The following is a 13,006-nucleotide window of genomic DNA, read 5'->3' as shown; positions in this document are numbered from 1 at the left end:
AAATTCACATAAAGGTGACATGGGTATGGGTCAGGATAAAGCATAGGTGCAATGAAAGCAAACTGTGAGAGGAGCTGGCTGGAGATGAGCAGGCGGTTGCCAGCAGTGAGACCTGTGTTAGCAGCAGTGCGGAGGTGTGGTGGGACTGGATCACGGGAAACACTGGCTGGGGACCAACCTCCTGAACAACATGGAAAACCTCCTGAGCCCCCCATTCTGAGCAGTTAGAAACGTGACTGGCTAGAGCATTGGGAAATGCTCTGTAGGGAAGCATGTGGCAGCAGTGAAGGAAGGGATGGAAGAATCTGCAAAGGTAATGACGTTACAAGTAACACGAAGGAAGGAATTACTCTGGGATCCCCAGACTTTTTCAAAGGAAAGAGTGAAGCCTCCCTACCAATCTGTTGGAGCTACTGTTGGAGCTCGGTAACTCTTTGCCACCAGATTTGTGCACGGGAATTAACTACAGACACGGGTAAGTGAGCTGAAGAAGATCTCTCAGCCTACCCAGGGAGTGCCACTCATCCGTCCGTGCTTTGGAAAGGTGGAAAACTTGGGGTTGGCCAGCGTGTGCCTGGGACCAGGGGAGATGGCTGCAGCCCTCCAGCCACAGGCACCCTGCACTTCAGCTCGGGAGTTCCTCAGGAGTTTCAGTTTTAAGGTAAAGTGTTAAGTGGTCTCTAAGTGCTTTAGGAGCCTTTAAGCCAAAATACTTTGGCAAAGTTTGGTCACAAGAATATCCTGCTTTGAGCTGAAGGAACTAAATGGAACTAAATGACATCCTTTTGAGCCTGGGTCATCCCAGGAGTTCAGGAAGGGTTTCTAGGAGGGTTATTGGCACAGGGAGTCAATTAGAAAGGAAAAGGACCTTGAAACGTTTCTGCTTGCAGCAGTGACTGGTTTGGCTATAAACGGCTATCACAACACATTAAAAATAAAGTAAAAATGCTATTTTCTACTCTTCTAGGCAATCTCTGAAGTACTGGACCATGTAATACTTTACATTCGAGACCTACAGGTAACGTCACATTGAGGAAATCCATCAATCTGAATTTACTGATCTGGTAAAATCATTATTTAACATTTTCAACCAAGTACCAGCTTCTTTGTATGCCTCTGCTTTAATGTTTCAGCACCTGCAGTTAAAACCCAGCAGACAGAAAGCCTGTGCCCCTGGGCTGCAGAGCCTGAGGGTGAACCCACACAGTGCGGCTGGGAATGGTCCCTCTTCATGGCAGATGCCTAGATAAATTTACAAATAATTAAATCAGCTCAAGGTTAAAGTAACTTTTGTGTAAAAGAGGTCTGTAAAAACCAAAAGCAAAATCATACCCAAGACGACCCTTCAAACCCAAACAACCACCTCTGAGTAATCTAAGATCACAGTTTTCTTTCCACCATTAATGTTTTGCATCTGTTTTTACAGTATTTAGAGCTTCAAATTGTATGTCAGTTATTTAAATTGGGGTATGGCAGTAAAAGCCTTGCAAATGAGCACACTGAGGAAAACTGCAGAAGTAAGAAACCGTTCTAATTCAGCAGAGTTCTCTGAACAGCCACCTACCTTGGAGGATTTCTTGTTCTCTGCCTCTTTCCTGCTGACTTTCTGGGATCTTTTAGTTAAGTCTTCAAAGAGAAGAGCACAACATAATATTAAATCAATTTTACATCATGTGTTATTTAATTGAGATGCTTAATAGTATTTTTGTGGGAGAGAAGGCAGACAACCTGCACAGCCACCTCGTCACCAGGCACGTCGCCTCTAGGAGGTGACCCCCCTGCACCAGCGGGTCCAGACGCACGTGGGCAGGGGGCTCGGCGAGGCAGAGGGGTGCTGGTGGCAGGGCTCTGGAAGGGCTTTTTCACACATTGTTTGGTCAGTTGTGAGCAAGAAAAATAATTTCAGAGAAATAAAATTAAAGGTCTCTGTATAAAAGGTAGGGTTACTTATGCACATTAGTCACATGAATAAAAATGGGAAAAACCTTTAGAATCCTGTATTTTTTTTCCTCTTAATAGGTGGTGTTACCTGCATAGTTTTGCAGGCATTAATGAGCGTACGCTGGTTTTCGCAAGCAAAAACCTCTTTGCTGATTTGGCATAAACTCTTCATCTGTATGATCCCACCTTTCCTTCTTCGTTTTGGTCCTTTTTCACCCACTGCCTTGTTTTACAGAACATGACTTGCAAAGGCGTTTCATTAGTGTGCCTGTAGCTTTGGAAGGTTTGTGAATATTTGTAGAGTTGAATCTTGGATCTGGTAAATTTAGCGTGTGTGTGTTCAGATTATGCCCGATGTAACTTCTTTTTTTCTTTAGATCAAATCGCTAATATTTGTGAACTTCCTCCTATTATCCCTTGAAGGGTAATAGCATTTACTGCAGTTGTTATTGTCATTATTATCATTCCAACTCTAACGCTGTTTATTACTACGTATAAACTCCGTGACTAAGACTTCTCTTGGGATCAACCCTGCAAGACTGTTCAAGTGTGAGAAACTTCCCAGCTCCCTAATCTGGTATGGTATGTTTAATATCTTTATTCTGTGAGTGTGAGGTCTGTAATAAGTGCTACCTGTATGTAACAAAAGACTGGGATGAAAAATTTACATATGCCCACCAATGAATGATAGACCCTTGTCTATTCTAGTGTTTGCTCTCCATATCTTTTTGAATATTTAATGATTGCCAGGATTTACAGAATGAAGAATACATATTTTAGGCTATTTTGGGGAGTTTCATTTATTATCCTTTTGTCATTTTAGGTAGGGTTATACACTTCTAAGAAACAGTGGGAAGGAAAACTATACTTCAAGAACATAAAGTTATTGCCATTTAATAAGAGCATGTCTTTACGGGGGCCTTGCTCTAACTAGGATTAGTGGTTTGGATCTAGTTCCAGCTGGCAGATTATGCCAGCTTTGTTATGCTGCCCTTTGAAACTTTCTGATTCTAACCAAGATGCTTGTAAGCCATTTAATTCTACATGAATTTAATTTTCTGTAGTACAATTGTACAGGATTGTCTGGATTGCTTCATCTAGAAAACTGTTTCAACAACATTCAGTGAAAGGTTATACGAAGTGACCGAGCAGAGATTTAAATATTGGCATGATGTAAACATGCTTTGATTGTTCCGGGGAATTTGGTGAAGAAAACGATGCCCAGTGGGCAGATGAGAAGGAGATGCAGAGATGCCTTTTTTGACAAGTGAATGCTGTAGTTGTCTCTTCTGGGTTGGGTAAACCCCTTGCTTTTCCCAGCTGGCCTCTAATCTCATATTCCTCTACCTACTGCATTTCCAACAGCTGCCCAGCGGGCCAGCTCCTTACACAGCTCGGCTGTGACGATACAGGACAACATAACAGGCTTGTGAAGATACTGATAGCACACACCACTGGGCCCTGTTGATACAACTGCAATTTGAAGAGCTATAAAAAGCGTGTATTAATTAATGATTGCGTATTTTACCAGCCGATGCTAACAAATTCTCTGCTTACCTTTTAGTTCCAGCTTGGTTTTTATTGAATTTGAGTTGGTACCACGAGCACTCTGATTGATTGATTGATCGATTGATTGATAGGTGTGTAAACAGCTGATTGCAAATGAATTTCATTACTCAAGCATGGTTATGGCAACATTTAAAACTGGAGCCATAACATGACTGCCTGCATCTCTGCTGTGTGTGGGCAACCAGAAGGAACTGGACTTGGTATAAAGAAATGTCACTGGGATAGGAAGGTCTATCCAAAATGTTTAAACTGAGCTGATGAGAAATCTTTCTGTTGGCTAATATAAAAATAGATTATGTATATCAGCATGACAGATTATAAGCAATAAATTATAAAGAAATTGATATTATCAGGAGGGGAGGGGTGGCTGTGGTTATCTAAACACTCGCGATATTTGCTCTAAATCGTGGATATTTGCTGAGCATGCTGCTCAGATGAATGCTGTTGGCAAAGTGATATGGCATGGCACTGCCCACCTGCCATGTTTAAGGCACAGGCACATTTTTGTGAGAAGATAAGTGAAATCAGCTGAAGGGAATGCATTTTGTATCTCTGATTTTAAGTGGAATAATAAAGTTATTGGAAGTGTGAGACTGAAGGCATCTAGGATCACAAGGACTATGAGATGGAATAGCTTGGGAAGCTGCGGAACAGCAACAGATTTACTAAGCTTGCAGTTAAGCAACCTTGAGTTAACTCGGGATTCGAAGGTTCAGCTTTCATTGGAAATGCATGTGTGGGGCAACTCCTTCTCCTTAAAGAATTATTGTCCTCAGCAAGCGTGCAGAGAAAATACAGGCAACCAGGTAAGAACCCAACCTGCTTTAAGCAAAATTCCTAAAAGCCTGTGGAAAGAAGCTAACCACGAGAAGCTTTATTTTTCGATTTGTTATATTTTTGATACAGTTATGGATTCTGTTCTGCAGCTAATTATCCTTTCTTGGAAAGAAAAAGTTGGCTTAAATTACATTGAAAGAGTTAGGGCAGACACTAGGACAAAAATTTGTGAATGGGTAAGCATTGCCCTGACAAGGGACTGCCCTAACAGGACAGCTGCTCACCAGCCCGTAACAGCAGCGACATTGCTGGTCCTGTCCTGGGTGAAGGGATGAGCCCTGGCTCTCCTCTGCAGTGCTCTTTTCTTCCCCTGGTTAAAGATTGTTTGGCACGAAAGTAAATTGAGATTGAATTTATATTTAATTAATACCTTAGACTAAGCGAACACCTTAGAGAACTGTTGAGTTCTCAGCCACAAGAGCAGATCCTAAAAAACCCAAAAAGTTAGGTTGACTTCTTCTCTTTGCACTAGACTTTCTGGAGTACTGGAAGGCTAATGCCCGTATTAACGGCAGAACACTTCTCTAACATAAAAACACTTACAGTATGAGAGGAGCTGAAGCGAAACCTTTAAGATGAAACAAATTTATGTATTTAGTTAGTTGTTTAGTTTTTTGCTCTAAACTGTGGTTTGCCTTGTTGCCGTTCTTAGCTGCTGTGGCCGTGTTGCCACTGCAGCTCCGCGTACTCTGAGGCACTGGGGTGCAATTGCCATGCTGTGGTCAGCTGGCCAAGCAGCCCACAGCAACCCACGGCTGTGTTTGCTGCAAACCTTGCTGATTTGGCACCGAATGGCAGGTTTTACTAACCGACTATGGAGATGGGTGGGAGATCCGAGAGGTGCATTTTGTTGCTCTTCGAGAGGCTGCATTCCGTCTTCTCCTCAATCACCATGTGGGAAGCGGCAGCTCTCAGCAAACTGTAGCAGAGCAATAGGCTTAGGAAGAGGTTCTTGCTTTCCATCCTGTGGAGGAAAAATTCCATTGTTATGAAAACCAAATTGGTCAAAACCTGCACACAGGAGAGATGCAAGGATACAAATCTCAGCAATGGCTTTCTGTCGTGCTCTGCAGCTTTAGCAACGTACCTCTGACAATTCCTTTGCTTCCAACCCTTTGTCTCTGATACCAGCACACCTAAGATTGCAGTTGTCTGAGTGGAACAATGCTGCCTTAAATGTAACTCTCACAGATGGCCTTTTGTTTTCTAACACCCGCCCCCCCCCCCCCCCCCCAGTTCTTTTCTCAAAAGGTTCAGATTTCCCAAAAGCTGTGTGTTCTTGCCACTGAGGCTTAGTGCTGTGTATTGTGTGACCAAGGGGGGAAGAACTGCTGCAGTCACTTTTGCCTGGCTCAATCACATCATCAGATTTTTCCCAGAAAATCTCGTTTAAAAATTTGTGCTACAAAACCTGGAAAAATGACAATAATTTTAAACAAACCCACAAATTATGTTTCCTATTAGTTTTTGCCATTTTGAAACAAGTCATTGAAGAACTATCTTGTTTTATTATACACTGATGTGGCTGCTCTGGTCCTATGGTAAATCATAGCCATAACTCATGCAAGTTATAGAACACTCAGTGCTATAAATCATTTATGGGTCTTAGGGTTTAGTATGTACTTAATAACTTCTGAGATGTAATGAATTCTAGGGAATTTAAGCATATTTATGGAGAAGCCTGAGCTCTGCAGGATGTGGCTGTGGGCCTTGGAGGAAAGCCAACGGCCCTGGCCAAGCCCCGCGTGAGCAGTGCAGCTCTGCAGGGTGCACAGCGCGTGTCCCCGTCCTGGTGCCTTTTTACGGGGTTGAGGTTGATTTTATTTCCACCTGCATTAGTTTTGTGCTGTGTCAGAGGTAGGGGAGCCTCCCCTGGGGCACTGCAGCCTCCAGATTTGTGCCTGGCTTTGGGGCAGTGAAAAGCCACTAGGAGCAGTAAGAAGAGGGAGTGAAACCAAATGTTTTGAGCTGTTAATCTGGTTGTAATGACTTAATTACCAGAGAGTTAAGAAATGCAGAGTTGCTGCATCAGAAGAGCTTCAGTTTAACTGCTGCTGCTAAGCCGGGTCTGTGTGACACCTGCTTTTACAGCCTCCACTGACCCCACTCCCTGGAGAGGCTGCACGCTGCACCCCATTCCATGTGCTTCGCTGGTTTCTCCAGCCTGTCCCACCGGCCATGCTGGTGGGAAGAGCGTCGACACCGCTCGCCTCGCTGGCTGCAGCTGCACCGCCAGGACCCAGCCTCGGCGGGGTCCTGCCAGGGTCTGCGGGGCACCCGGGCTGGATCTCCGGTGATTCAGGGACATCTGCACAGGCTGCAGCCGAGGCGGATGCATCCGAGCTCAGAGCTTTCCAGCAGGGGAGATGAACATATAGGGAAGCAAGTGCTGCTCTTTCACCGCCCTCACTGTAAAAAATTCCTTCCTTCCCTGTATGCCCAGATCCTGTGAAAATCAGCATACTTAAATGCTAAGCAAGCTAAGATTTCTTTAAGTAAGGTATTTCATTTGACCAACTGCACATTTGGAAACGTAGACCAGCTTTTGGGAACACAAGCCATTATTCAGTTCTTTTTGAATTTTAAGCATATGCCTAGAATATGAACATCAGCAGGGATAATCAGCTTGGTAAAATTAGTTACGTAAAAAGAAGTTCTAATTGGGACCTGAATTTTTACAGTTATGACCTAAACAGTTGTCTACATATATAAGTGTGTGTTAGAACAGTCTTTAGAAAGCATCAAGAAATCTCAGTCAGGTTTGGGCATCTTCTTTGAAAAGAAGTGGGGAAAATGATAAAAGGGTATCTCTTCTGCATTAAAAAAAAAAAATAAAAAATCAGGCTAGGTTCCTGACCTAGCAAATGTCAGGAGGTGGTGGATGCCCCGTTCCTGGAAATGTTCAAGGTCAGGTTGGATGGGGCGCTGAGCAACCCAGTGTGGTTGAAGACGTCCCTGCTCCCTGCAGGTGGGTTGGACTTGGGTGGCCTTTCAGGTCCCCTCCCACCCAAACTGTTCTGTGGTACACGGCATGTCTAGGACAGGTAAATGTAGACATTTGGGCTTTAATTTTTCCCCTGCTCTCAGCTGGAGTGAAGAGAGCAAGCTGCGAGCTGGAAGCTGTTTATATTTGCACATGTGGTGTTCATGCTGTGGGTTTTGCTTTCTTAAGCAACTTTTCAGCCTAGTTGCAGGATACACTGTGGAACATACCTATGCCTTACAGGTCAGTGTGCGCTGCCCATCTGGAGTACTGGCACAGCTGGCACATGACTGTCTGTTGGAGACCATGTCAACATGCCCCCAAAGTACTGTTTAGGTAAACTTCTTCTGTCCCAGAATGTTGTTTCCATTGTAGTTCCTCGGCTTTATCTCAGCAAAACTGCCAATGAATGCAATTGTGCCTGTGCAAATGCAACAAAATAGTAAAATTCTACAGCTTGCATGTGTTCGCTTCAGGGTGACATGCGAGTACACTCTAGTGTTAAAATGCAAACCTAGCTGCATGTGTTGATTTGAATTCTTGTGCACATGGGGGGCAGGGAGTGGGTTGCCAGAAGCACTTAGGTGGTAGGAATTTTACAGCCTTTGAGTGACTGAACCTGGAAAACGTATATATTGGTGAATATACATTTTATCTGAAAAAGGTAACACACCTTGGAGCAGCATAGACTGCTAGATGTGTGCAGCAGGGAACTCTGAACGGCGTTCAGAGAACAGAGCAAGCAAATAACAGCATATGTGTAGTAAAACTGATGATTACGGATAAGAAACCTGGAATCTCCAAAAGCAGCAAGATTAGTAGCAGAAGGTTACAACAGCAAAGTAGACATGACTGCATAGAAAATTCTCATGGTGTAGAACCATTAAGAGCAGACACAGATGTTTGACAGAATTTAGTCTTCAGAACCAAAGGAGAGAGGGGAGCAAACTAATCCAGCGGACTTTGAGAAAACAGATTTCTGTAAGTTCAGAAATTATAGGTAAAGCTCCACAAGAAACAAAGCTGAAATGAAAAACCCCCAGTATTCAGAAAACTAGCCTGTGGTTAGAAAGCTACAATGAAACTGAATCAAATGATTAAGAGCAAATATCTGATGATCTGTTAGAAAAAAATATGCTTAGAGCAATTGACACAAGTTTGGCCTTCTTGTTAGCTGTGAAAGGAGGGGATTACACATTTTTTCAGTTTGATATTTTTAAAAATTTGAGATTTTTGAAGTTGTAACCATTTGGTGTGATTATTAACCCTCTAACTCTTGCAGCTGGAGGAAATAAAACTGAGTGGAACTTTTTGAACTGCTAAGTCCAATACATAGCTATCCTCCACAATCAGCGCGTGTCCATCTCTTTGTAGGTTCGCGACAAGTTGACCTATTATTGCAATTGTAGAGCCCTTCCACACCTCCCTGCTTAATTGCCATATAGAAATTAATTGTCCTTTTAATTTTCAGCCTGACCAGTCTGGGGAAGACATCAAGTACTTAATCTGTTTATATCTCCCTGCTCCATTGACTGCCTGAGTCACCCTGGCTATTCTCCGCACCTCCTCGGCTGTGTGGCTGTGCAGTTGTGTGCCTGGGTGGCTGTGCAGCCGTGCGGCTGGGTGTCCGTGTGGCTGGGTGTCTGTGCGGCTGGGTGTCCGTGCGGCTGGGTGTCCGTGCGGCTGGGTGTCTGTGCGGCTGGGTGTCCATCTGTGCAGCTGGGTGTCTGTGCGGCTGGGTGTCTGTGCGGCTGGGTGTCCGTGCGGCTGGGTGTCCGTGCGGCTGGGTGTCCGTGCGGCTGGGTGTCTGTGCGGCTGGGTGTCTGTCTGTGTGGCTGGGTGTCTGTGCGGCTGGGTGTCTGTGCGGCTGGGTGTCTGTCTGTGTGGCTGGGTGTCTGTGCGGCTGGGTGTCTGTCTGTGTGGCTGGGTGTCTGTGCGGCTGGGTGTCTGTGCGGCTGGGTGTCTGTCTGTGTGGCTGGGTGTCTGTGCGGCTGGGTGTCTGTGCGGCTGGGTGTCCGTGCGGCTGGGTGTCTGTGCGGCTGGGTGTCTGTGCGGCTGGGTGTCTGTCTGTGCGGCTGGGTGTCCGTGCGGCTGGGTGTCTGTGCGGCTGGGTGTCCGTGCGGCTGGGTGTCCGTGCGGCTGGGTGTCCGTGCGGCTGGGTGTCTGTGCGGCTGGGTGTCTGTGCGGCTGGGTGTCTGTGCGGCTGGGTGTCTGTGCGGCTGGGTGTCCCTGCGGCTGGGTGTCTGTGCGGCTGGGTGTCCGTGCGGCTGGGTGTCTGTGCGGCTGGGTGTCTGTGCGGCTGGGTGTCCGTGCGGCTGGGTGTCCGTGCGGCTGGGTGTCTGTGCGGCTGGGTGTCTGTCTGTGCGGCTGGGTGTCTGTGCGGCTGGGTGTCTGTGCGGCTGGGTGTCCGTGCGGCTGGGTGTCCGTGCGGCTGGGTGTCTGTGCGGCTGGGTGTCCGTGCGGCTGGGTGTCCGTGCGGCTGGGTGTCCGTGCGGCTGGGTGTCTGTGCGGCTGGGTGTCTGTGCGGCTGGGTGTCCGTGCGGCTGGGTGTCCCTGCGGCTGGGTGTCCGTGCGGCTGGGTGTCTGTGCGGCTGGGTGTCTGTGCGGCTGGGTGTCTGTGCGGCTGGGTGTCTGTGCGGCTGGGTGTCTGTCTGTGCGGCTGGGTGTCCGTGCGGCTGGGTGTCCGTGCGGCTGGGTGTCTGTGCGGCTGGGTGTCTGTGCGGCTGGGTGTCTGTGCGGCTGGGTGTCTGTGCGGCTGGGTGTCTGTGCGGCTGGGTGTCTGTGCGGCTGGGTGTCTGTGCGGCTGGGTGTCCGTGCGGCTGGGTGTCCGTGCGGCTGGGTGTCTGTGCGGCTGAGTGTCTGTGCGGCTGGGTGTCCGTCTGTGCGGCTGGGTGTCCGTCTGTGCGGCTGGGTGTCCGTCTGTGCGGCTGGGCAGCGCATGGGCCCAGAGGAGCCCTGGCAGTCTCTCTGCAAGTTCCCAGATGTCAGCCCCCAGTGAGCTTTGGAGTTCGGCATGTAGGGGCTTGCACCTGCAGCAGGGGCTCTTTGTCGTTATCTCCCACAGCTATCTCTTGATGCCAACGCTGGGCTCAGCCCTGTCCTGGATCACACTGAGCCTGCTAACCCCCTCCCGCAGATCCCTCGCCGGCGATGTAGTGCCCCAACAACGTGGGGTCCCAGGGGTGCGGGGCTCAGGGGGTGCCTGGGGCGCTCCCTGAGGGCAGGACCCAATGGCCGTACCCTTCTCCTGGGTGCTATGAGTGCTGTCACCACTGTCACTGCACCATCCATAGAGGTCTCACGCAGACTCAAGCATGGCTCCAGCGTGCCTTTGCTCTGAGGGTTAAGCACTGCGATTCACTGCTCGGCTGCTGAACTCCAGCACGTCTTCCCTGTTGGCAGCCCCCTACGCACGATGCTGAACGTGCTTCTTTCACTTAAACATAACCGTAACCTAACCACCTAACTGTCAGCAGCCATCACAGCAAAAGTAGTTTTATGACCTCACAACACATGGCAAGGATGAAATGGAGTGCGCTGGGTCTCCTTGTCACACATCCATCACCTCCCTTTGACCTTAAGTGCAGGGTCTGTACAAAAGGCTTTTTCCTGTGGGAAATATCCTGTATATCCCCATCTGCTACTGATCATCATAGGAAATCCTCAAAATAGTCCAAGTTTTCCTTTTCTTCAGTACAGCTAGATGAGTATGATAAATACCGTTGCATTGCCTGGAGATAACTTTCCTGGCTACTGCCAGACCTGCTGTTTGTGTCTGCTTGCATGGGCATATCTCTGCAGGGTTTGCTTGTCACTAGTTCCAATCGCTTGCATTTATAATTACCACAGCATCAGAGTTCTGCCAAACTCAGCTGTTCTGGAAGCCACCAGGGCAATGTTAATTCCACTTACCAATGGGCTTTGATATGGAATCAGGAATGCAGATTTACGTTTATGTGGATCCCTTGCACATAACAACTAAAATCGTTGCACAAATGCATTTTACAAAACCCGTAACGTTTTTGTTCTGAACACGATAATGTATTTATAAGTGACAATGATTCCTGATCCCCCCTTCCCCTGCCCCCCAATATCTATTTTGTGTTAGTCAAGGGGTGGGGGAAATGTCACTATCTGATTGTCCCATTTGTGTACTTTTTTCTGGGCATCTCCCAGTCTAACTTTACTTTTCTTTTAAACAATTGCCCATGGTTGTAGAAAACAGGTTCCATATTTCGAGAATCTGTTCCAGTCTGATACTTTGTTCATTATTTCATGTTCTACCCTTGCATCTTGACTTGTTTAAAAAAACTGAAGTGCACGGTTGTGGTGCTTGGGTATAAACAGAACCTCAGTTTGGGTAAGAAATGCTCCATGTGCTGTCTGTGAAGATAGACATGGCTGTAGCTGACAAGCAACTGTTTTCAGACTTGAGGCAAACTTAGGTCCAAGTCTTTTTTCTTTCAAGGGTAATAGTTGAGGCTAATTTTATAGTTCTCCTCTAATACCCCTACTTAGTGCTATTGGCTAAGTTTGTCCTCCAGCCTACATATTTTCCCTTAGGTATTCCAGAAATCGCCCTGGAGCCCGTACTGCAGGTGAAGCTGGGTGGTTACATGCCTTTTGCTCAGGGATTTCATCCATCGGCCTGCCCAGACTGCTGCCAGAAAAGCCCGTGTTCCCACTGTCTGCACCCACCGCGTGCCGTGCTGCACCGGCTCCTCCCTGCCCTGGCTGGGTGGCTGTGAGGCTCGGCTTTCCTTTTGCATAAAACAGGTGTATATCCTTATTTACCTGCACAAAATGGTGTAATCTTAACTTGACTTTAAACAAACAACTGGCACGAATTTCTAGGATTAAAATGTGTCACATCCAAATTTCGGCTTCTTTTCTGCTTCAACAAAGCTATAAAATACTATTGACCAAAGTCGAACGGACAGGTGGCATTGGAGGGCTTCTCTCAATTCATTCTCATTCCTTTTCTGTCTTTCAGACTCTTTTCTCTGGTCTTTTGTGTATTACTTTTTTCATTCCCCAGTATAGGAGCCTAGCACAAAGGGCACTGTCTTTTCTCGAGCTTCTGTATACCAAACCCACAATCAGTTTACTAAAATGAATTGTATATGTTGTACAGAGGTAAGTGCACCAGAGAGACTTCTGTTGGTGTTTGATGTAGTATGTTAAGTTTCTGCGCAATTCTAACATTTTTTTAAGCTATTGAACTCAGTTTACCCTTCTTGCTCCTTTTATTTCTATTTTCTGTCTACCTTTTGTTTTCTTTCATTTTCAGTGATCCACTGTGCCCTGCTGCTTTTGACACAGAATTTTCTTTGGACACATTTCTCCTACCTTTCATGCATTTAATTCTTTTTCCTTTTGCACTTTTCCATTGTTTCCCTACCTTGTCCTCATCATCTCCAGCTGGATGATCCTGAGGAATGAAACAGTGAAACTGGATGAGATGTAACAGTGCAAAGGCCAAGTTCAAACACTGAAGCTTGAGAGCAAAAAAATTTCTGAAGTTAATGGCTTCTGGATTTCAAATGTTAGAAGGGGAAGAACTGGCTGTATTGATTACAGCGTGACCGAGAGTGATAATGTGATGCAGCTGTGAAAAAAGCAAATTCAGTCCCAGGGTTTATCAAGAGGAGTATTTGTAACAGCGCTATGAAAGCA

At 46.6% G+C, this 13,006-nt stretch overlaps 1 protein-coding gene across 3 annotated transcripts in view; it reads right to left on the bottom strand.

Annotated features, from left to right (window-relative positions):
• The window catches only part of LOC121095226 (agouti signaling protein), a 33,385-nt gene that overhangs the window by 209 nt on the left and 20,170 nt on the right, over positions 1 to 13,006 (bottom strand). The window contains exons 1-3 of one of the 3 annotated variants that reach the window (XM_040609747.1): positions 5,435 to 5,489; positions 5,157 to 5,311; positions 1,565 to 1,626 (exon numbers count right to left, since the gene is read on the bottom strand). In XM_040609747.1, the coding sequence (XP_040465681.1) occupies positions 1,565 to 1,626; positions 5,157 to 5,310 (216 nt within the window). In that variant the 5' untranslated portion in view covers position 5,311; positions 5,435 to 5,489. Of the gene's footprint in view, positions 1 to 1,564; positions 1,627 to 5,156; positions 5,359 to 5,434; positions 5,490 to 13,006 lie in introns of those variants that run through there. The other 2 variants (XM_040609745.1, XM_040609746.1) reach the window with 2 other exon arrangements.

This window comes from Falco naumanni, chromosome 10 (assembly GCF_017639655.2).
Source record: "Falco naumanni isolate bFalNau1 chromosome 10, bFalNau1.pat, whole genome shotgun sequence".
NCBI classification, from domain to species: domain Eukaryota; kingdom Metazoa; phylum Chordata; class Aves; order Falconiformes; family Falconidae; genus Falco; species Falco naumanni.
The sequence above is the reverse complement of the archived record's forward strand: the minus strand, read 5'-3'. Positions and strand labels throughout refer to the sequence as shown.